Genomic DNA, 21,353 nt, shown 5'->3' on the forward strand with positions numbered 1-21,353 from the left:
TGAAGAGGACTGCTAACTCAGTTGCTGATGGGTTAGCCAAGCAAGGGGTGAATAGGGAATCTTTATTTTGGGCTAACTTTTGACTTTCTTCCAATGTATTTTTCTGGTGAGGAGTTAAGACATTTTACCCCCCCCCTTTGTACCTAATGTTTCACATAGTTTCATATCATTAATAAAGTTTCTTATTACTGATCAAAGAAAAAAAAATCATATTTCCCGCCCAGCTAAGATCACCTCCTTCACAGAATAAAATTATGTCATCAACAAATTGCAAGTGTGTGATAGGCACACTATCCCTTCCCACTCTCCATCCTTTTGCCAACCCTCTTGAATCTGCTTTTTGGATTAGTCTCTCCAGGACCCCCCCCCCTTTGTACCTAATGTTTCACATAGTTTCATATCATTAATAAAGTTTCTTATTACTGATCAAAGAAAAAAAAATCATATTTCCCGCCCAGCTAAGATCACCTCCTTCACAGAATAAAATTATGTCATCAACAAATTGCAAGTGTGTGATAGGCACACTATCCCTTCCCACTCTCCATCCTTTTGCCAACCCTCTTGAATCTGCTTTTTGGATTAGTCTCTCCAGGACATTGGCTACCAAGGTAAAAAAAAAGCCTCTGCCTAATCCCTCTCAATGCTGGTAAGTGATCAACTACAGTTCCACTCACCAGGATTGAATAGTGACAAGTCTTCAAACATCCCCGAATCCAAGACGTTTCACCAGGTTCCTGATTATCTTCCACTTTAAGGTAAAAACACCCCACACTTGCACCTCACCAGTCCAATAGCACACAAGATCTCCAAAATGACCACGACCCATTTCTGAGGACCCACGCTGCTTCAGCTCTAGAGGGAAGGATAAAGAGAAAAAGATCATCCACCAGCTTTTTCACCCTTACCCCTCCCACTTCTCTCCACATCTTGGTAACCCAAAGATCTACTTGTGAAAAATTTGTCCCCTTTGGAAATCTTCCGACCAAACAATTTTGCAGGAAGCGTCTTCTTGCCTCTACTCTCGCCTACTCCATATTAACAACCCAATGACCATCGGCTTTCATCAGGTCTGAATACCCAAACTCCGGCCATGCTCCTTCTGCCGCTGCTTTGCTGTAAGGAAACTCCTTTCTTACTCTTGAATCCACCCTCCCCTCTTGTACCAATTATCAGCTTCCCACCTTTTCGGACCTTTTCGAAGATTTTTGGCGAACCCTCCTCTATGCATCTTTCCCTCCATTAGAACAACACCCTCTTTTCAAACCTTCACATCAGATGAGAAGTTTGTAACTATTCTCTTGTAGCCAGCTTTCTTCAGTTGAAAGTTCATCCATCTCAGTAACATCCAACACTTTCTTACATATTTGCTGCTAGTCTTCCCTAGAAATCAAGATATACAGTTTTAATTGGTTATGAGCTAAATTAACTAATACAAATACAAAGGGCAGAGATGTTCCGTATTGCCTAATTGAAATTGAAAATTTAAGTGCAACCACCCATCATTTCTTCAAAACTATGCTCTGCATCACATCTAGAATTTCCTAGTGATCCATAAATCTAATCAATGACTAGCTAAATGTTGGTTGAGATAGTCACAACCAAGGTTCAAAGTATCAGGTGTGTTGTATTATATCTTTTGACTCTCTCGATGCACCTATTTAAAGGGAGTCTTAGAAATGTTCTTTTAATAAATAAAGTATATAAAATATTATAGTTTTAGGAGATTTTGAAAAAATAAACTAAGAAAATGTGAAGGCAGAAGGTTCAATGTATCGATACACCCCTTCCACCGTATTGGGGTGTATCAGTACTTTGAACCTTGGTCACAACTAGTATTGGAATGAACTAAATTGCCAAGAACTGTCCATTGCATGGACCACTGCCTTTAACATTTTCTTAACCACCAAAACAATGCAAAATGTTTAAATTGAAAAGACACAGCCCATTAACCTCAACACATAATAATAATATGAAATGAGGTTTGATAGGTTAAATGACAGTTTAGAGGGTTCATCCATAAAAGACCTAGAAGTTTGGTTATTGCGCAAGACATTGCCACATTTAGCACTAGGATTGTAGGGATGTATATATTCTACCATCCTGGTTGGGTTCGGGTGGACAAGAGTAAATTTGTACTTAGGCCTTTTTCTTTTACTTGTGTTCTTTTGTTGGAAAGTGCTTTCCCTCTGTTACCATTTTTACCCTTGGGTTTTGTATTTTGGTAGCAGCATTTTAGTCCCACTACACGTTGGGTAGCTTCTTTCCTCCAAAGGAAAGTGATTTACCAACCTGGGAGAAGGGTAAAACTAACCTGAGGAAGTGGCCCAAAATTCATCTGAGGGAAAATGCATTTTCTGTGGGCCCTACAGTTCTCTCTAAAAAACGTGGGGAAGTTGGTCAAATTCCCCTTTGACCAAATTTCCCCATCTTGTTCCCAACAAAAGAATGGGGCCTTATAGTAGCATACGCATAATTGCAATGTCTTGTTGCTTCAACTTGTAATTTTATTTTTATCTAATTAAGATTATCTATTGAAGTATACCGTGAAAGGCGCTCTAAAAGATCCTCAGTGGGGCATCTCAATGCACGGTCATATACAACTTCTGTTCTCCTGGCAACATCATGCCAACTGTACAAACTTTTCATCTGACAGCAGAAACACAATATAGTTAAGCACTATACATGTAAAAATAAAGAGGGGGGACCTATTGTTGTCCTGAAAAACTACTTACACGAAGGTGCATCACTTGTGGATCAATCTTTGGAAGTATGTGTATTGCCTTCTTAATTGCCTGAACCATATCACTGGGTCTTGGCTCTGCAAGGACAATCATGTCATCTGGTAGAACCTGACCAGGGGCCCCAAAAGAAAAAGGTTAAACTATAGAATGCTTTAAGTCCATAAGGATGACAATGATATCATGCCTGTTTTGGAATTTGACATACAAACTTTGTCTACAGTTAGCTATAGACCATAAACTGAACCAATAGAAGTCAGTAACCAAATGAACAAGGCAGAGGGGAAAAACAGTATCAAGGTGCATACTTCTGGTACACCTCCTACTCGTGTACTGACAGTTAACAATCCGCAACTAGCAGCCTCCAATATAGCTATACAAAATGCCTCTGTCAAAGAACTGCAAAAGATAATAACAAGAAGATCAAACATATCATCAAACAAGTAGCTTTTCTTAAGGCTGTCTAACAGTGAAACATCTCCACAAATGGATACTGCATGCTTGCACACATTCAAATGTAGTAGATACAATTTAATGTAGCACGTGCATCTAACATTCACATATATGCATCTATTTGTATACCATATAGAAAATTAATAGGCATGGAATTTCCTACCATGAAGCAACTCTCCCCAATGGACGCCCTACTACATTCTACTAATGATAGGGCATCTTGTCGCCTAGGTGATGGGTTTTTTAAAATAAAAAATATATAAATCGTAGGGTAGATCTATAGGTTTCATACTTTCGGTAATAAGTAGTGGTCTTTAAGTAATTACCATAATTCTCATGAAATAAGTATAAACCCCACATCAGAGGATAGAAAATCAACATATTTATGTGAAGAAAAATAAGAAAGGAAATAAAACATACAAAACATAAGGGTTGAGAAGAAGTAACTAGTATAAGAATAATAATATTAATACTATAAACCCACAATATGAATAATTTAGTTTAATAATATCTATTATACTACTATTAATAACATAAAATAAAAATATAAAAATATTGTCTGGTATCTTACATATAGATATGTAGGCATTTGGGTGATGTGGCCCTCCAAGAATGCCTTATCGCCTAGGCGTCACCTTGATAACTATGCCACCTCTTGAATAGAGATGCCAATATAGTGAGATAATCAAGCAACAACCCCGCTTGGTCCTAGTGGAATGGGTTTTTGTAACTAACCCACCTGGCCCAAGCAGGAGAGGTTTTGGTATGCCCCTAAACGAGTGTCCTGTTGTGAATGTAAAACATCAATCTGTGATGGTTCAGGTTTGCTTCAGGTCATGATGTATCACATATTCACATTCTTAGATTACCATGCTCTATGCATTCCAAGTGTTTTTTCCATTACTTTTTTAATTCTCTTTCTTCCAACCTCTTATCACACCCCACTTCATGTCCCAACACCACCCCATCCTACTCTATTCACAAGTGGACAGTGTTGCTGGATGCAGACACAGGGATCGGAATTGGAATTGGAATCTGATGCATGTCCAGGAGTCCAACCTGGTGAACCAAGAAAGTAGGATTCCTAGACATGTCTCACATAAATAATAATTTTGTCATATATATTAATTATTATATTTTTTATGTTTTTCTTAAAATTCATAGAACTATATAAGTATAACAACTCAAATAGTAAAATTTCAATTTTGATTTTTTTATCAAAAAAGTAGTTAGATTTCAATTTACAATTGACAAGTTAAGCTCAAAGGAACCAAAGGTTTGCCATGTGGTCACACTGTTATTGTCATTGTTTTCCCATTGGAAAAGGTCCAATAAAGAATGGTTATTAAGTTATTGCATAAATTGGCAAAATACAAATACTAGAGTCCCCCGTTGGACAGGTTAAATGGTTAGACCTTTGTTACAATAGAAGCATTTAAAGTGAGGATTTGTAACTTTGAAGAATCAATGCGGCAGGCATTTTGGTAAATCTGACTGATCTGTATTGTAGCTGAGTCCAACACATATTTTGCAGAGTTGGATATAATTCTACTCATGGACAGGTGTCAACTTGTGAGTCCCCTCCAAAGGCGGGGTGTCCATGCAAACTAGGGTGTGTCTAGTTGAGGTTGGGCTGTAGCCAATTGGGATTAGGGTGGGCCCCGTTGGGTTAAGCCCAACCAGTACAAACTACAAAGCCTAGTAGTTGAGATCATTAGTCTTAAATGGACGGAAGACCAAGAATCAAAAAATAACAATATGATCATATGACACCATGAGGAAAATGGACTGCATGTTTCCTATGATATTGCAAGGAAAGCATTAGATAGAAAAGTAATGATCATAACCTAAGATCCCCAAAATGCACAAAAAAGGGCCATCTTGATCCCAGTTATCAAAGGTGGACTGGATAAGGACCTAACCTTTGCCATTTGTTTAGCAAGGTTATCGTTCTCAGACTTCAACCTCTCTTGTCACACTTGTTAGCCCAAAATTTTACCATTGCACCAAGCAACGGTCCCTGATTCCCAAATGCATAAATACACTACACATACCCTTATAATCATGGTACAATATCAAAACTTGCGCTGGAAACTACAAGAGTACTATACAAGTTCCAACCACTCAATACATGGGGACCATTACTTTTTTTTTAGATAGATTCAATTTTGTGGATCATTGCATGTTTTCCAAAATCCCAATAAAGGAAAAGTAGAATCTGCTGAATTAAAAAATATAAAAGAAAAGTAGTTTCTTGAAAAGAGAATGAAGAAAGAAGGAGAAGAAGAGAAGAAGAGAAGTTGGAAAGAAAAGAGAGTAATGATCTGGCCGCTCCCTTCACTTATTATTTATACTAAAATAATAGAACAGTACAAAGACAACTATGCCCTTATAGGGCGGCAAAACATAAAACAACATATATAACACTCAAAAACATAATAAAATTTGGACCCACATAACTAATGTGGTCCCCACCTCCTATCTTACAACTAACATAAAACATCTACTAAAAAAAACATCATAAAACTCATTAATCTTCAACACTCCCCTTCAAGTTAGGAGTAAATGTCACACATTCCCAACTTACGTAGATCATGTTCAAACTTATTCTTTGCCACCCCTTTAGTGAGAACATTAGCCAACTGCAACTCTGAAGAGACATAAGGCAAACAAACTTCTTCGGTTGTTACCCTTTCTCTTATAAAGTGTCTACCAACTTCAATGTGTTTTGTCCTATCATGCTGAATTGGATTGTGGGCAATATTGATTGCAGCCTAATTGTGACAGTATAACATCATAGGTTCCTCTGCTTTCACCCCAATCTCACTCAAAAGAGATCTTAACCCAAAGAAGTTCTGAGACACCATGAGCCATGGATCTATACTCAGCCTCTGCACTTGACCTTGCCACAACCGCTTGCTTCTTACTCTTCTAGGAGATCAAGTTTCCACCTACAAAGGTACACACTCCTGATGTAGACCTGTCATCTAAGCATCCTGCCCAGCCTGCATCTGTATAGGATTCTAGCTTCAGATTCTCATGATTTGAGAAAAGAATGCCTCTGCCAGGGTGCTTTTTCAGATATGCAAGTATTCTCTCAATAGCTTCCCAGTGCTGAACCCGAGGTGCATGCATGTATTGACTCACAATACTAACACCATAAGAAATATTTGGTCGTGTCATACACAAATACAGCAATCGGCCCACCATTCTTTAATATCTCCCCACATCCTTTACCAACTCACCATCCACACCATTAATTCTGTGATTTGGATCAATAGGAGTGTCTGTTGGTTTGGTCCCCAGTTTCCCAATCTCCCGCAGCAGGTCAAGTATATACTTTCTCTGTGAAATGAAGATCCCATGCTTGGATCTTGCAACTTCAATCCCTAAGAAGTATTTAATCTCACCAAGATCTTTGATATCAAATTCTTGCTGCAATGATTTTTTGAGATCATCAATCTCCTCCAGATCATTTCCTGTCACCACTATATCACCCACATACTCAATCAGAATTGACACCACAAAAAAGGGTGTGATCAGACTGTGTCTGTGTGTATCCAAAACGGATGAGTGCCCCTCTGAACCTGTCAAACCAAGCCCTAGGTGACTGTTTTAGTTCATACAGAGATTTTCTGAGTCTGCACACCTTTCATTTACTAACATTTTCATAAAAGCCTGTTGGAATGTCCATATATACCTCCTCCTGTAAATCATCATTAAAGAAGGCATTTTTTACATCAAGCCGGAGCAAGGGCCATGAATAGGTGGATACTAGAGATAAAAGGATACAAACTAAACTCATCTTAGCTATTGGTGCAGAGGTTTCTAGATAATCAACACCATAGGTCTAAGTATACCCTTTTGCTACCAACCTTGCTTTGTACCTCTCTATCTTGCCATTAGCCTTATACTTCACTATGAATACCCATCTATATCCGATTATCTCCTTGTTTGGGGGGAGATCAACTATTTCCCAAGTTTGGTTTTTGACCAAAACATCCATCTCATCTTGCATGACTGTTTTCCACTCAGGTTTGGAGAAAGCCTCAGCAACATTCTTGGGTATAGACACAGAATCCAGGGAAGAAAGAAAAGCACAGTACGAGGGTGATAAGGCACTGTAGGAAAAATGATGTGAAATGCAGTGGGTTGTACACTTTCTCTTCCCCTTACGAAATGCAATGGGAAGATCAAGGTCAGTGGGATCAGCTGCAACAATAGTGTTATGGGCAGAAACATTATCATCAGAAAATATAACAGGCTCAGGCTCAAGAAGAATACCTGGAACTGTATCTGTCGAATCTAGAGTTTCAGAAGGACTAACAGAGAGTGGTGTGGGTTGAGGATGTGTGGAGTCAACCATCATTTGTCGGTGTTGATATTTCTATGAGGTTGCCCGTAGTGGCTCAAGTAATGAAACTAGAGGTGCATGTGTTGGTTGAACTGATGGAGGCACCATAGAAACAGGAAGAGGAACAGATTGAGTTCCCCCCCCCCCAAAACTCTCCTTTTGAGAAGAACCACATGAGAAAAAGAATGTGGATTCAAAGAAGGTAGCATCTATAATGACAAACCTGCCCATCGACACTAGGTCATAATAGCAATACCCCTTTTTGTTCTGGGCGTACCCAAAAAAAACACATTTCTTGGCCTTATGATACAATTTCTTGCGACATGGGCCAAGAATATGAACGAAAGAAACATAACCAAAAACCCTCAGAGGTATATGAAATATCTCTCCATTTGGAAAAATAAGGCTAAATGGCACCTTAAACCCCAAGGCCCGTGAAGGAACACGGTTAATCAAATGCATGGCTGTAAGAATTGCATCTCCCCAGAACTGCACAGGAACTGAAGCACACACCATAAGACTCCTTGCCACCTCCACAATGTATCGGTTTTTCCTCTCAACAATTCCATTCTGTTGCGGTGTATATGCACAACTACTCTGATGAACTACACCATGTTGTAAGAGATACGTGATCAGGTCTTTCTCAAAGTACTCTCTGTCATTATCTGATCTAAAAGCCTTAGTTCTCGGTCCAAATTGTGTGAGAACCATCTGGTGGAATTGTCTTACATTTATTCTTATTTTTTTTCTTATTTTTAATTCCGATTTATTATAAATTCTAATATATTTATTTCACACTAGTAAATAAAAATACATTTATTCTGATTTTTTAAATATTAAAGTTATAATACATTATATTTTATTATAAATTTAATAAACTGATTCTCCCCCTTTTTTAGTATTAAGATTCTAATAAATTCTAATTTCTTGTAAAACTTAATGAATTTATTCTGATTTTTAATACTAATTTTATAATAAATTATGATTTAGTATAAAATTTAATAAATTTAATACTAAATTAATAATACATTACATTTTATTGTTGAAAAACATTATTCTATTGTTGTACGTTAGTCGACAAGCTTGTCGACATAATAGGAAAAATTATCTTTTTCTTGGTTATTTGGACCGATTTGGTTGACATTTCCGAAATATAGGAAATGTCAACCAAAATAATGTAATTTTTATATTACCACTCATTTTCATGTCGGTGAGCCTCGACACCGACATATGTCGGGCGACATTAGCGAAGTGTCATGACATTTGAAACCATGCATTGCCTCTTGTATGGAGAATAACAACAAGATCAATCAATGAGAAAGTCATATGTACCTTTAGGCCAATATGTATAGGTTACATAACCAAATATTTTACTGAGAACCTCATTAATGCATAAAATTTTGCCACTCTGTCTGGATCTAATAAATATCATTACTAATTTCACTATTATCAAATAAGAAGGTTCCAAATAGAAATTCAAACAGGCCTTGAATTACAGTGGTATCATGTGAAATATCACTTAAGTTTCTTTTTTTTTTTTATATTGGTGGGATTTTTCAAGAAGCCAAATTTCTACAAAAGTGAAGTTCAATAAGTGAAAGGAGAGTTAACATAAAGGAAACATTCCATTACTTTACCTGTTTAAGAATATATTACCAGAAATTAGGACAGACCGTACTTGAGCATGGGGAACAGCTCCCAACATTTCAACTCGATCCTGAAGTGAGTTCTTTTCTCTCATTTCTTCAATCCGCACTCTTTTTGGCCCATCACCTCCAATTATGAAACGGACCTTGACACAATTTTTTAAAGTGAGACACTATGGGATACAAAGGTTTCCATTAGTATCAACCATTAAATTGTTTCTTTCCAACAGAATATCTTCATGAAAAAATAGAATATAACAACAAAAAACAAGTAACTAGAACTACTAAGTTCCAAGTAAACCTAGGCAAAATAAATGACATAGAACATTGGACTTTGCAACCTTGTGTCCTTGCCTCTACAATATCAGTACATAGGCAACTGGACTAATGGTTCCCCAATTAAAGGGCATTGCCCAAAGTTGGTCCCAGCTATCTGGGGTCTTGGAAGGGATGTACTGGACACAGTCCTATGTCTTAACCTTTGGCACTTTTTTTTTTGCACAAAGTGGCTGTTGTCATACTTGAACTCTCATTTTCATGCTTGATGGCACAATAATTTACAACTACACTAAGTAATGGCCCCTATTAAATGGGCCAAAATGTTAATGAGACAAACACTTTAGACAATGAGATTATCTGTATCCAGTTACCATTTGACATGACCCTATCACATCGGGTTCAAGTCAGTATTAATCAAGTTTTGGGTCAGGTTTAGGTTCAGGCTGGCAGTCACCAAATCTGTCCTGTTGGCATGAAAAAACTGTAGACATAGTCTTTGCTAAGAATAATGGTTTGTGTGTGGGACATGTCAGGTTCAGTAAACCTATTATATTTAGTTAGGGCAGGCCAGGTTCAGTTTAATGCTTTTGGTCGAGGTTGGGTTGAGAAGTCTCAACCAAAATCAACTTGTTGGCATCCTGAATTTTGAAGAGGTGGTTATGCAAACAAATCATAGATATGATGTCACATTTTTATGTCATATCATTCAACTATAATCCACAACTTGTCACTTTTACATAACATATTATAAATCCAACATTGTACAACAAAAAAGTAAAAACAGAAAGGCAGTCATATGGTTCAAATGACTCACATTTGGGTACAAGCGGCAAACCTCAGGAATGACTTCAACAAGCAAATCTGCACCCTTCCGGTAAACCAATCGACTTATCACAACTATAACAATTTCATCACAACTGAGTCGTGTTTGGGCAGGTTTGAACATAGCTGTATCCACAGCATTTGGTATTACAAAGACCTTCTCTGGGGGTAATCCTGAACGCAATACTGTATTTTCCTTGCTTGTATGAGAAACACATATTGCCTGATTCACATCTGCCAAAGTAAATTGCAGAACCTTATTCATATGGATGCTTCCTACATCAGCAAATCCATAAAGTGAATGATCAGTAAATACAACTTTGTATCCCATAGTGCGAGCATGCATCAAAGCCTCATGACAAAGAGTTGAGAAGGCTTGATGTCCATGCACCAATGATATCCTTTCACGAATAAGAATTGTCCTTAAAATAGGAAGTGTCCCATAAAATGTCGGTAGCGTGTTCTGCATTAGAAATGGCCTCCACGGTATGTAGTAAACTTTCAGGCCACCAGTCATATATCTTACACCAGAACGATTACCATAGGCATGGGTCATAACCACCACCTGAAAACTATGCTTATAGTGAGAAAACTAGGCATATGCATATCAGACATAAAGTAACTAAAACAGTTACAAAAAGGAAATCTAAAGCTTTTAATCAGTAAGGATCATAAGATTCGTAACAGAGTCCACCAACAGCACCTTGTTAACATAAAACATGTAAGATGGTGGCACATTGGATGGCTCCAATACATGAACTTCAATTCTGTATGGTTGTATTCATCATAGTTTTTCAGGGCACCAAGGCGAAGCGAGGCTAGGCGACAGAGGGAAGCATTGTCGCCTAGTCACCTAGGCAATGAATTTTTTTTTAAGTAAAATACATATATCCTAGGGTAGTTCCCTAGGTTCTATAATCATAATTCCTAAATAACTATCCATAATTTCCAAATAAAAGTATAAACTTCATGTTAAAGTATAGAAAACCAACATATTCATGAGAAGAAAAGGAGGAAAGAAAAGAAAATTGAAAAAATATAGGGGCTGAACCCTTGTTTTTGTTATAGGAAGAAAATGTGTTGATTAGACAAAATTTTAAGTTCTTCCTTACTTATTGGTTAGGTTTTGAAGTCTTTGAGGGCTCAAAACAGAAGTTAGTAATGTCTGTGATGATTAAACCCTAACAAATCAGAAATTAATAAAAAGAAATTAGTATATAAACACACAAAATGAATATTTTAGTTCAATAATGTCTATTTTATAATTATAATCCCCAAAAATTAAAGATATAAAACTATTTTATAACACAACATACAAAACTGTTTGGTGATTAGGCAAGGCGAGCCTCCAAAGGCGCCTTGTTGCCTAGACGTCACCTTGACAACTATGGTATTCATATATTGCAATTTTTGGATACCATAAAATGAAAATTATCCATAGAATACGTAAACAACAGAAAATAAATTGAGATAATGAAATGACTGAGAAAGAAACTAAGATGAGCATATCATTTGGAACTTAAGTGTGGTGCTAGGATAATAGAAAGTTGATTTGAGATTGTTTGGCACGAGTTGAAGTAAGGACAAGGCTTCAGGTCATGGGAGATCTGGAAGCTCATTCTTCAAAAGACAATATTATCTAGATAGAGAAGGTCAAGCCACTCCATGTAGGTGGAATAAGACATATGATGAAGATAACAATTATTCTACAATAAATGATATGATCCATAGTAAATTTAACAGCAACATCTAACCAATGAACACTTTACCATGAACACTTTACAAAAGTTCCCTTGTAAGGAAATGACACCAGACTCGGTCGTCTTTGGTAAACAGTCCAGTCCAAGCTTCTTGAATGCTCTCCCTAACCAATCAGGTATGATTGTCAGTTTATTTGTGGATACTAACCAGTGTGATATGCCTGAAACAGATGTACCAGCATCCCATCCAGAATGTATGACAAAAGTATGCTTAGAGGTGGAAGAAGGGAGAGTTGGGGAAGGCAATCTTGAAGAAAAGAGTAAAGAACTAGATGAAGCGTGGAGACTGATTTGCACAGAGTTTGAGTTACTCAAACAAAATGAAGAATATATGGACGGGTTCAATGAAGTGGTCATGGGTAGGGGAAAGGAAGGGGATGACCCTGTTAGAGGAGAACTTCAGACCTCATTAGTGGAGGTTTTTGGTGAGGGGGATCAGGCTGAAAAGAGTGAACATGTGGAAACATTCAATAAGAGGAGAGAGGAAAAAAAGAAAAAAGAAAAGAAACAAAGGTCAGAGGTGGAAAGATTAATTTGTGACACAGAAGGGAACTTAGAGTTTAGTGGTAGAGGAGATAGGAGAAAGGGATTGAAGTAAGGAGTTGTGGTTTAAGGTTGAGGGTGTTCTATTGGTTTGTGCCTATGATGATAGTTAGCTGGAATGTTAGGGGTTTAGGGAGTGCAAGGAAAAAGAGGGTGATTAAGGACTTACTTAAAAGGGAAAGGCCTGACATTGTTATGTTGCAAGAAACAAAGTTGTCAGAGCTGGATAGAAGATGGGTGAGGAGTGTGTGGAGGTCTAGAAGAGTAGGATGGATTTCAGCCCCATCTTGGGGAGCCTCAGGGTGGATTGTCACACTTTGGAAAGATGATGTAGTAGAGGTAGTGGAGGAGTTAATAGGGAGATTCTCAGTTTCCATCAAATTTAAGAATGTAGATGATGACTTCACTTGGGTGTTAACTAATGTCTACGGTCCCAATAATTATAGAGAAAGGAATGACATGTGGGAGGAACTGTATGCAATTCAAGGTTTATGGGAAGGTCCATGGTGTTTGGGAGGGGATTTTAATGTGATAAGATTTTATGAAGAAACTAATAACTCCCAACAAACCATCACAACTAGCATGAGAATGTTTAATAGCTTTATTGCTGATTGTGAGTTAAAGAAGATCCCACTAGTGCAAGCTCGATTTACTTGGTCTAACTTACAAAAAGTGCCCTTGTGGTCGAAGTTGGATAGATTTATCTTTAATGTTGACTGGGAGAACTATTGGGGGAACTTGGTGTATAGAGCTTTGCCTAGGGTGACCTCGGATCATTGTCCTATAAGAATAGGTGTGGAAGATTTTATCAGTGGACTTAGACCCTTTAGGTTTGAAAACATGTGGCTAACCCACCCGGATTTTGTGAATAAAGTAAAGTTTTGGAGGAATGAGGAATTGAGGGGGACAAAATGGAAAGGAGTAAGATTTCACAAGAAACTATAGAGGATAAGAGGCAAAATAAAAGTTTGGAATAAGGAACATTTTGGAAGACTTGAGGAGCAAAAAGTGAATCTAATCTCTAGGATAGAATAGTTGGATGAAAGAGAGGCTCAATCTAGAATGGAGGGGGAGAGAGTTCTGAGAGAACAGTTGAAGAAGGACCTAGAAGAGGTCCTACTGAGGGAAGAAATAAGATGGAGGCAAAAATCGAGGCATAGATGGATTAAAGAAGGTGATGGGAATACTAAGTTTTTTCATGATGTAGCAAATGAGAGAAGGAGAAAAAATTGTGTCTAAGTTAGAGGTAGGGAGGGAGGAATTCACTAACCAGGATGATATTGCTAGGAAGTTTGTGGAACATTTCAAATTGATTTATAGAAGACCCTTGGAAGAGAGGAGGTAAATCGAAGGGATTGATTGGTCAAGGTTGGAGGAAGATCAGGTTAGGTGGTTGGAAAGAAACTTTGAGGAAGAAGAGATTAGGAAGGCAGTGTTTTTGAAGGACAGGTCCAAAGCTCCAGGACCAGATGGTTTTACAATGGCTTTTTACCAGGATTGTTGGGAGGTGATAAAAGATGATCTTTGTGAGGTTTTTAATGAGTTCGCAGAGAAGCATATAGTAAGTCGAGGCATTAATTCCACATTCTTGGCCCTAGTTCCAAAGAAAGATGATGCTCTCCATCCTAAAGATTTTAGGCCAATTAGTTTGGTGACTAGTATTTATAAAATCCTGGCCAAGGTCTTGTCTTTAAGGATTAAAGAAATCCTCCCCTCCATTATTAGTCAGGCTCAAGGGGCTTTCATCCAAGGGCATCAGATAATTGATCAAATTTTGATTGCCAATGAATGTGCGGAAGAGATGAAGAGCTGTAGTTGAATAGTGTAGTTGGATGACTGGTTGTGTTAGCTCTTGTCACTATTCCATCCTAGTAAACGGGGTGGTGAGGGATTTTTTTTCCACCTAGTAGGGGAATCAGACAAGGGGACCCACTTTCACCCTTCCTCTTTACCTTGGTAGCTGATGTGTTTAGTCGAATTATCACTGGGGCTGATAGGAAAAATGTGATAAGGGGTTGGAGAGTAGGCACAAACCGAATTCCAGTCACTCACCTTCAGTTTGCAGATGACTTAATGATCTTCTGTGAGGGAGGTTTCGGTGAGAAGGTGGAAAATTTGAAAGAATTGATTACAGTTTTTGAAGGAGTCTCTAATTTGAAAATCAATCTAGGAAAAAGCTGCAAAGCCGGAGTAAATTTAGTTTTTGAGGGGGTTGAGGTGATTGCAAGTTGTCTTGAGTGCTCCATTTCCTCCTGGTCTTTGTCTTACTTAGGGCTTCCGTTGGGAGCAAACCCTAGGGAGAGTAGGTTCTAGACCCTAGTCTTGGAGAAGTTAGAAAAGAGACTAGCTGTTTGGAAGAAAAATTATCTCTCTTTGGGTGGGAGGATCACTTTGATAAAAGCTACCCTCATGAATCTACCTACCTATTATCTCTTTATCTTTAGGATACCGTCTAGGGAAGTGAAGAAGTTCGAAAAATTGATAGAGATTTTCTGTGGGAACCGGGAGAAGGTAAAAAAGACCATTTAATTAAGTGGGGGTTGTGGGGGTTGTGTGTTTAAAAAGAACTCGGCTTTGTTAGGGAAGTGGTTGTGGAGATGGCCTTTGGGGCGGGATAGACTCTGGCACGAAGTAGTGAAGAGTATTAATGGATGTTCAGAGAGTGGTTGGGATGGTGGTGCATCAAGGAGGGCTAACCTAGCCACACCTTGGAAAGCAATTCACAAAGTTCTTCCACAGTTCCTTAGTTGTGTTAGGTAAGATGCTTGTTCAGGTAATTCTATTCAGTTTTGGGAGGACATTTGGGTTGGAGATCTCCCTTTGAAAGCCCTTTTTCCTTCATTGTACTCTATTTCCTTGTATAAAAATGAGGTGATCTCAAAATTCCTTTCGTCGAATTTATCCTTACCAACTTTGTCTTGGGATTTTGGTTTCCGTATAGGATTAAGGGATGAGGAACTTGAGTGTTTGTCTACTCTTCTCTGTCTCCTTGATAAGGTTTGGTTGGATCCCTCGAAACCTGATAAAAGGATTTAGGCCATTCACCCCAAAGGGTCTTTTTCTTGTGGTTCCTTTTTCAAGTTCCTCTGCCAATCTCCCTCTCATCAGAGTTTCCCTTTCAAAGAAGTCCGGTGTAGGCCGGTCCCCCCAAGGTTAGGGCTTTGTGTTGGGAAGTGTGGCATGGTAAAGTAAACACGATGGTCAACCTACAAAAGAGAAGACCCGTCATTTGTATTTCACCAAATTGGTGCATTCTTTGCAGATCTCATGGTAAGGATTGTAATCATCTATTTTTATCTTGTAGTGTCACTGCAGAGCTCTAGGCTTGGCTTCTATCTTTGTTTGGGTCTAGTTGGGATATGCCAACAGAAGTAAGCATAATCTTTAACCCTTTGTTCTTCTCTTGGCTCCATAAAAGAGGAAGGAAAATGGGGAGATGCTCACGAGTAGCATTGTTATGGACAATATGGGAAGAAAGGAGTAGAAGCTCAGGATTGTTATCAGTCTTGAACCCTAATGGATTTCAGGATCGAAAATAAGAAGAAAGGTAAGAGAAAAGAAGAGGAAGAGGGAGGAGAAGCAGTACAACACAAGAGTTGAAAGGAGGAGCAAAAGTTTAAAGTTCTGTCGCCGCCACTTTAATTAATATTTATAGGTTATGCTCATTACATGGAAAGGACAGACCTGCCCTTAGTCTTTACATAACAAATAGAGCAAAATAAGACTGAAATAAATAACAACTGAAACAACTAAATAACCAATAGCTAACCCTAGGCAGACAAAAACATCTTCTACCCTACGAACACAGTGGGACCGTAGCTGTGGGGCCCACATCAGTGTTCTCTACACTCCCCCTCAAGTTGGGAATAAATGTTTATCATTCCCAACTTGGATAGATCTGCCTCTAGCTTCTTCCGTGGTACAGCTTTGGTGAGGATATCTGCCAGCTGCATATTGGAGGTGATGTATGGGAGACACACTTCTTGTGATGAGACCCTCTCTCGTACAAAGTGTCGATCAACTTCAATGTGTTTAGTCCTATCATGCTGCACTGGGTTGTGTGTTATATTAATAGCCGCTTGATTATCACAATACAGCATCAGAGGCTTCTCATACTCAATACCCAACTCCTCAAGTAGTGATCTCAGCCAAAGAATTTCAGCCACTCCATTAGCCATTGACCTGTACTCAGCTTCAGCACTGGATCGGGAGACAACACTCTGTTTCTTACTCCTTCAAGAGACCAGGTTACCTCCCACAAGAGCACAATATCCAGAGGTAGAACTTTTGTCATCAACACTCCCAGCCCAATCGGCATCCGTATAGACTTCCACCTTCATGTGGTCATTGTTCTTGAACAGTATACCTCTACCCGGGCATCTCTTCAAGTATGCTAGTATTCTTTCTGCTACTAGAAGGTGTGTGGTTCTAGGAGAATGCATGTACTGACTGACAACACTAACGGCATAATTGATATCTGGCCGGGTGAGGCATAGATATAGAAGTTTTCCCACTAACCGCTAGAACATAACTTTGTCTTCAAGCAGCTCTCCACTCTTCGCACTAATCTTGTGGTTCTGTTCAATGGGTGTATCTATAGGTTTGACACCCAGCTTTCCAGTTTCAGCCAAGAGATCTAAAACATATTTCCTCTGAGAGACAAAGATCCCCTGTTTAGATCTAGCAACCTCAATACCCAAAAAATACCGTAGTGTACCCAGATCTTTCACCTCAAACTCTTGATAAAGGAGCTGTTTGAGGGACTCAATCTCATGGTTGTCATTTCCTATCACTACAATATCATCAACATATACTGCAAGTAGTGTTAGTGACAACTCCACCCTCTTGATGAACAGTGTATGATCTGACTGGGTCTGTACATAACCGAACTTCCCAAGGGCTAGTCTGAATCTGTCGAACCAAACTCTAGGTGATTGCTTCAAACCATACAATGCCTTATTGAGCCGGCAGACCTTCTTACCTACCTCTGTATCATAGAATCCAGGAGGCAACTTCATGTAAACCTCTTCCTACAAGTCCCCATTCAGGAAGGCATTTTTAGCATCCATTTGGTACAAAGGCCAAGTGTAGCTTGCTGCAAGAGATAATAGAACCCGAATGGTGGTCATCTTGGCTACCGGGGCAAATGTCTCCAAATAATCTATACCATAAGTTTGAGTGAACCCTTTTGCAACTAGCCGAGCTTTGTACCTCTCAATGGAATCATCCGCATAGTGCTTCACAGTAAATACCCACCTGCATCCAACTGGTTTCTTTCCTTTGGGCAAGTCAACTAGCTCCCAGGTATTATTTTTCAACAGGGCATCCATTTCAACTTGCATTGCACCTCTCCACTCCAGGACTGATAGGGCTTTTTGCACTGTTCTCGGAATAGGGACATCAACAACAGAGGTGAGATAGGACCTGTAGAAGGGAGATAGACGATCATAGGACAAAAACTGGGAGATGCAATGGGTTGTAGATGTGGTGCAATGGCGTTTTCCTTTACGGAGGGCAATGGGAAGGTCAAGGTCATCTGCAGAGGGTGAGGTAGCAACAATGGAAGGAGTCTCTGTGGGCCCTGGGACTGTATTATCTGGACTTGGAGCCGCAGAAGAGGTTGGAGCTGGTCGGGACTGCTGATGACCAGGATCAACCTGCCTGCATCGCCTGTGATAGACTCTCAACTCCCGATCCCTCTGACCACCCTCGCTACTGCAGCCCTCATCACCAACTGGAATAGGTAAGGGAACAGCCCCAAAAGTATTAACCCTATCCTCACTGCACTCTCCCTGAATAAAATGACCCAAATCTCCACGCTCACTACTCTCCCACTAAGGAGAGACCCGAGAATAGTAGGGTGTTTCCTCAAAGAAAGTGACATCCATGGATACAAATTTCTTCCCTGAGACAGGATCATAACAACAATAACCCTTTTGAGTTTGTGCATAACCAAGAAAGATGCATTTGGAGGAGGCCTTGGGTTCAAACTTGGAGTGATGGGGACCGAGAAGCTGAACAAAACAGGTACAACCAAATGTCTTGAGGGGAATAGTGAACAACTCCTCATTGGGGTATAGAAGGGAAAAAGGAAGTTTCATATCAAGAACCCGGAAAGGAATTCGATTAATAAGATATACCGCTGTAAGGATAGCATCACCCCAGAAACGAATAGAGACACTGGAGGTAAACATAATACTTCTAGCCACCTCCAATATGTGCTTATTCTTTCTTTCTGCAACCCCATTCTGATGAGGTGTATGTGGACAAATGCTCTGGTGGATAACCCCATGATTAAGGAGGTACGATGCCAATGGCCTAGCAAAGTATTCCTTTGCATTATCAGATCTAAACACTTTGATCCTAGCATCAAACTGAGTTAGGATCATTTGGTGGAAGTTTTCGGTCAGGGCAGGCACCTCATCTCGTGAACGCATAAGATAAACCCAAAAAAACCGGGTATGGTCATCAACAAATAAAAAAAAAATACCTGTACCCACCCATAGAAGGAATGTGATATGGCCCCCAAACATCAGTATGCACAATATCAAAAGAACTATTACTCCTTTTATTACTCAATAAATAAGAGTTTCTACAATGTTTAGCAAACTCACAACTTTCACACTTCAATTGAGATGACTCAACAGACTCAAACAAAGTAGGAAACAAACTCTTCAAGGACCGAAAAGATAAATGACCCGATCGGTTATGCCAAAGCATAACTGGACTCACAACCTGAGAAACAAGTAACTTCTTATCCACTGACTCTTCCCGACAAGAACTCTCCCCGAGCAGATAGATCCCATTCGTCTCACGGCCAATCCCAATAACCTTCTTCGTCTCCAGGTCCTAAAAAACACATCGGTCAGGAAAGAAGGTTACTGAGCAGTTCAAATGTTTGGTAATACTACTAACGAAAAGGAGGTTAGTATCCAATTTAGGAACATGCAAGACAGAGGACAAGGATATAGTATCCGACAGTTTGATGTCACCCTTGCCAGAAATAGGGACAAGAAAGCCACCAGCTATAAATACTTCATCCCTACCAGAAGATAAGTAATAAGTAATAAACAAAGAGGGCAAGCTAGTCATATGGTCGGATGCACCTGAATCTATTACCCAACAAGGTTCAGTAGTACCTGGAGCGGAGGCATGGTAGGCTGAGGCTCGAGTACCTGAGTGTGCAAAGGCCGATGTGGCCGGGGCTGACGATGACTGCAGTAACTGAGCTGAATTGCCAACTTCCTTCTCCAATTGTATTAGAGTAGACCGAACTGCAGCTAAGGTCTCTAATGGTGTGCCTCTTGTGCCAGATGAGGATGCTGAATCAGTAGTCATAGCCACATGAGCATTACCCTTTTTATTTCTCAACTTTGCCGGGACCAAATGTGGATGCAGCTTCCAACATGTTTCTTCTGTGTGTTTAGGTTTCTTGCAATGCTCACAAACCACATCCCTTTTATCTTCCTTCTTTCTGTCCCTCTCTGAATCACCCTCTGTTTTGGGTTTGACAGCTACCAAGGCAGGTGTAAGCAACTGAGGTTGAATCATGACTTACCTCCTGGTCTCTTCACTATGCACTAAGGAGTATGCCTGAGAGAAGGCCACACTATCTCTGGTCAAAATCTGCTGCCTCACAATATCATATTTTGAATTCAGTCCTGCCAAGAATTCAAACACTTTGTTTGTCTCGATGTGCTTTCTATGTATCTGAGCATCTTTGGGACTCTCCCACTCAAGAGTCTCTAAGTGATCAATCTCATGCCACAGGGACTTCAAGGTAGAGAAGTAGACCGACACCGGTTTCTCTCCTTGTTTAAGGGAATTCACCTCACATTTCAATTCATACGCTCTGGCAACATTAAGGGGTTGCGAGTAAGTCTCTTTCATCACATTCCATATCTCCTTGGTTGTCTTTGCCCATAAGTAATTTCGGTTGATATGGGGCTGCATAGAATTACAGAGCCATGTCATAACCAAGTAGTTTTCTTGGACCAACTTGCTATACATAGGGTCTCCCTTGGAAGGTTCTGCCACATCTCCCAAGTGATACCCTACTTTGCCCCTTTCCCCAATAGCCATCATGGCTGATTGGGCCCATTCCAAATAGTTTGATCCATCAAACTTTACGGTTGTAATCTGAAAACCTGTCTCAGAACCACCACCATAACTGTTGTTCCCAAAATTGCCTTCTGGCTAATTCTTAAACTCCATTTCGGTCAATAACCAGAACTCTCAAAATTAGGGTTACTACAGTCAAAACCAGCACTAGGACTACCAACCACAATCACAAAATCAGTATAGACCCAATCTGTACTCATAGTAGATGTGCATGAAACATGTATAAAACTTATCTGAAATCAACAACCACACACAACAGCAACAGTTCGAATTGTTTTCACCCCTTTAGAGGTGTTCGAAACCCCAAAAGAAAACTGAAAAATAGTTTGAAGAACAATTTGATATGCTAAAGCCAATTTGAGGTTTTAATCAGTCCTAAAAGTCGTACACTCCAGACAGTACCGTACAGATAAGGTTTGTATTAGGGTTGATCTGAAACCCTAAAACTGATCAATGTTGAGGAAAACTATTAGGGTTTGCCACAAGGATAAGATCACAAGATTCAGTCCAATACTAGGGTTTGCCACAGGGATAAGACAAAACCCTAGAGAATAGAGAGACAAAACCCTAGAGTGGTTCGGCCACCCTTACTGGATAGGTCCAACCTATCTTCTCTGATATTACTTCTCTCAGAAAA

General features: G+C 39.4%; 1 protein-coding gene across 4 annotated transcripts in view; it reads right to left on the reverse strand.

The window, feature by feature from the left end:
- SETH2 (UDP-Glycosyltransferase superfamily protein) overlaps positions 1–21,353 on the reverse strand; it is a 31,704-nt gene that overhangs the window by 6,227 nt on the left and 4,124 nt on the right. For 2 of the 4 annotated variants that reach the window (XM_088964291.1, XM_088964292.1), the window contains 5 exons: positions 10,285–10,857; positions 9,183–9,337; positions 3,047–3,137; positions 2,733–2,849; positions 2,543–2,646 (listed from right to left, as the gene is read on the reverse strand). In XM_088964291.1, coding sequence (XP_088820417.1) covers positions 2,543–2,646; positions 2,733–2,849; positions 3,047–3,137; positions 9,183–9,337; positions 10,285–10,857 — 1,040 coding nt within the window. Of the gene's footprint in view, positions 1–2,542; positions 2,647–2,732; positions 2,850–3,046; positions 3,138–9,182; positions 9,365–10,284; positions 10,858–21,353 lie in introns of all 4 variants that reach the window. The other 2 variants (XM_088964289.1, XM_088964290.1) reach the window with 1 other exon arrangement.

This window comes from Nelumbo lutea, chromosome 1, assembly GCF_056320005.1.
Source record: "Nelumbo lutea isolate HS-2025 chromosome 1, American lotus-T2T, whole genome shotgun sequence".
Lineage (NCBI taxonomy): Eukaryota > Viridiplantae > Streptophyta > Magnoliopsida > Proteales > Nelumbonaceae > Nelumbo > Nelumbo lutea.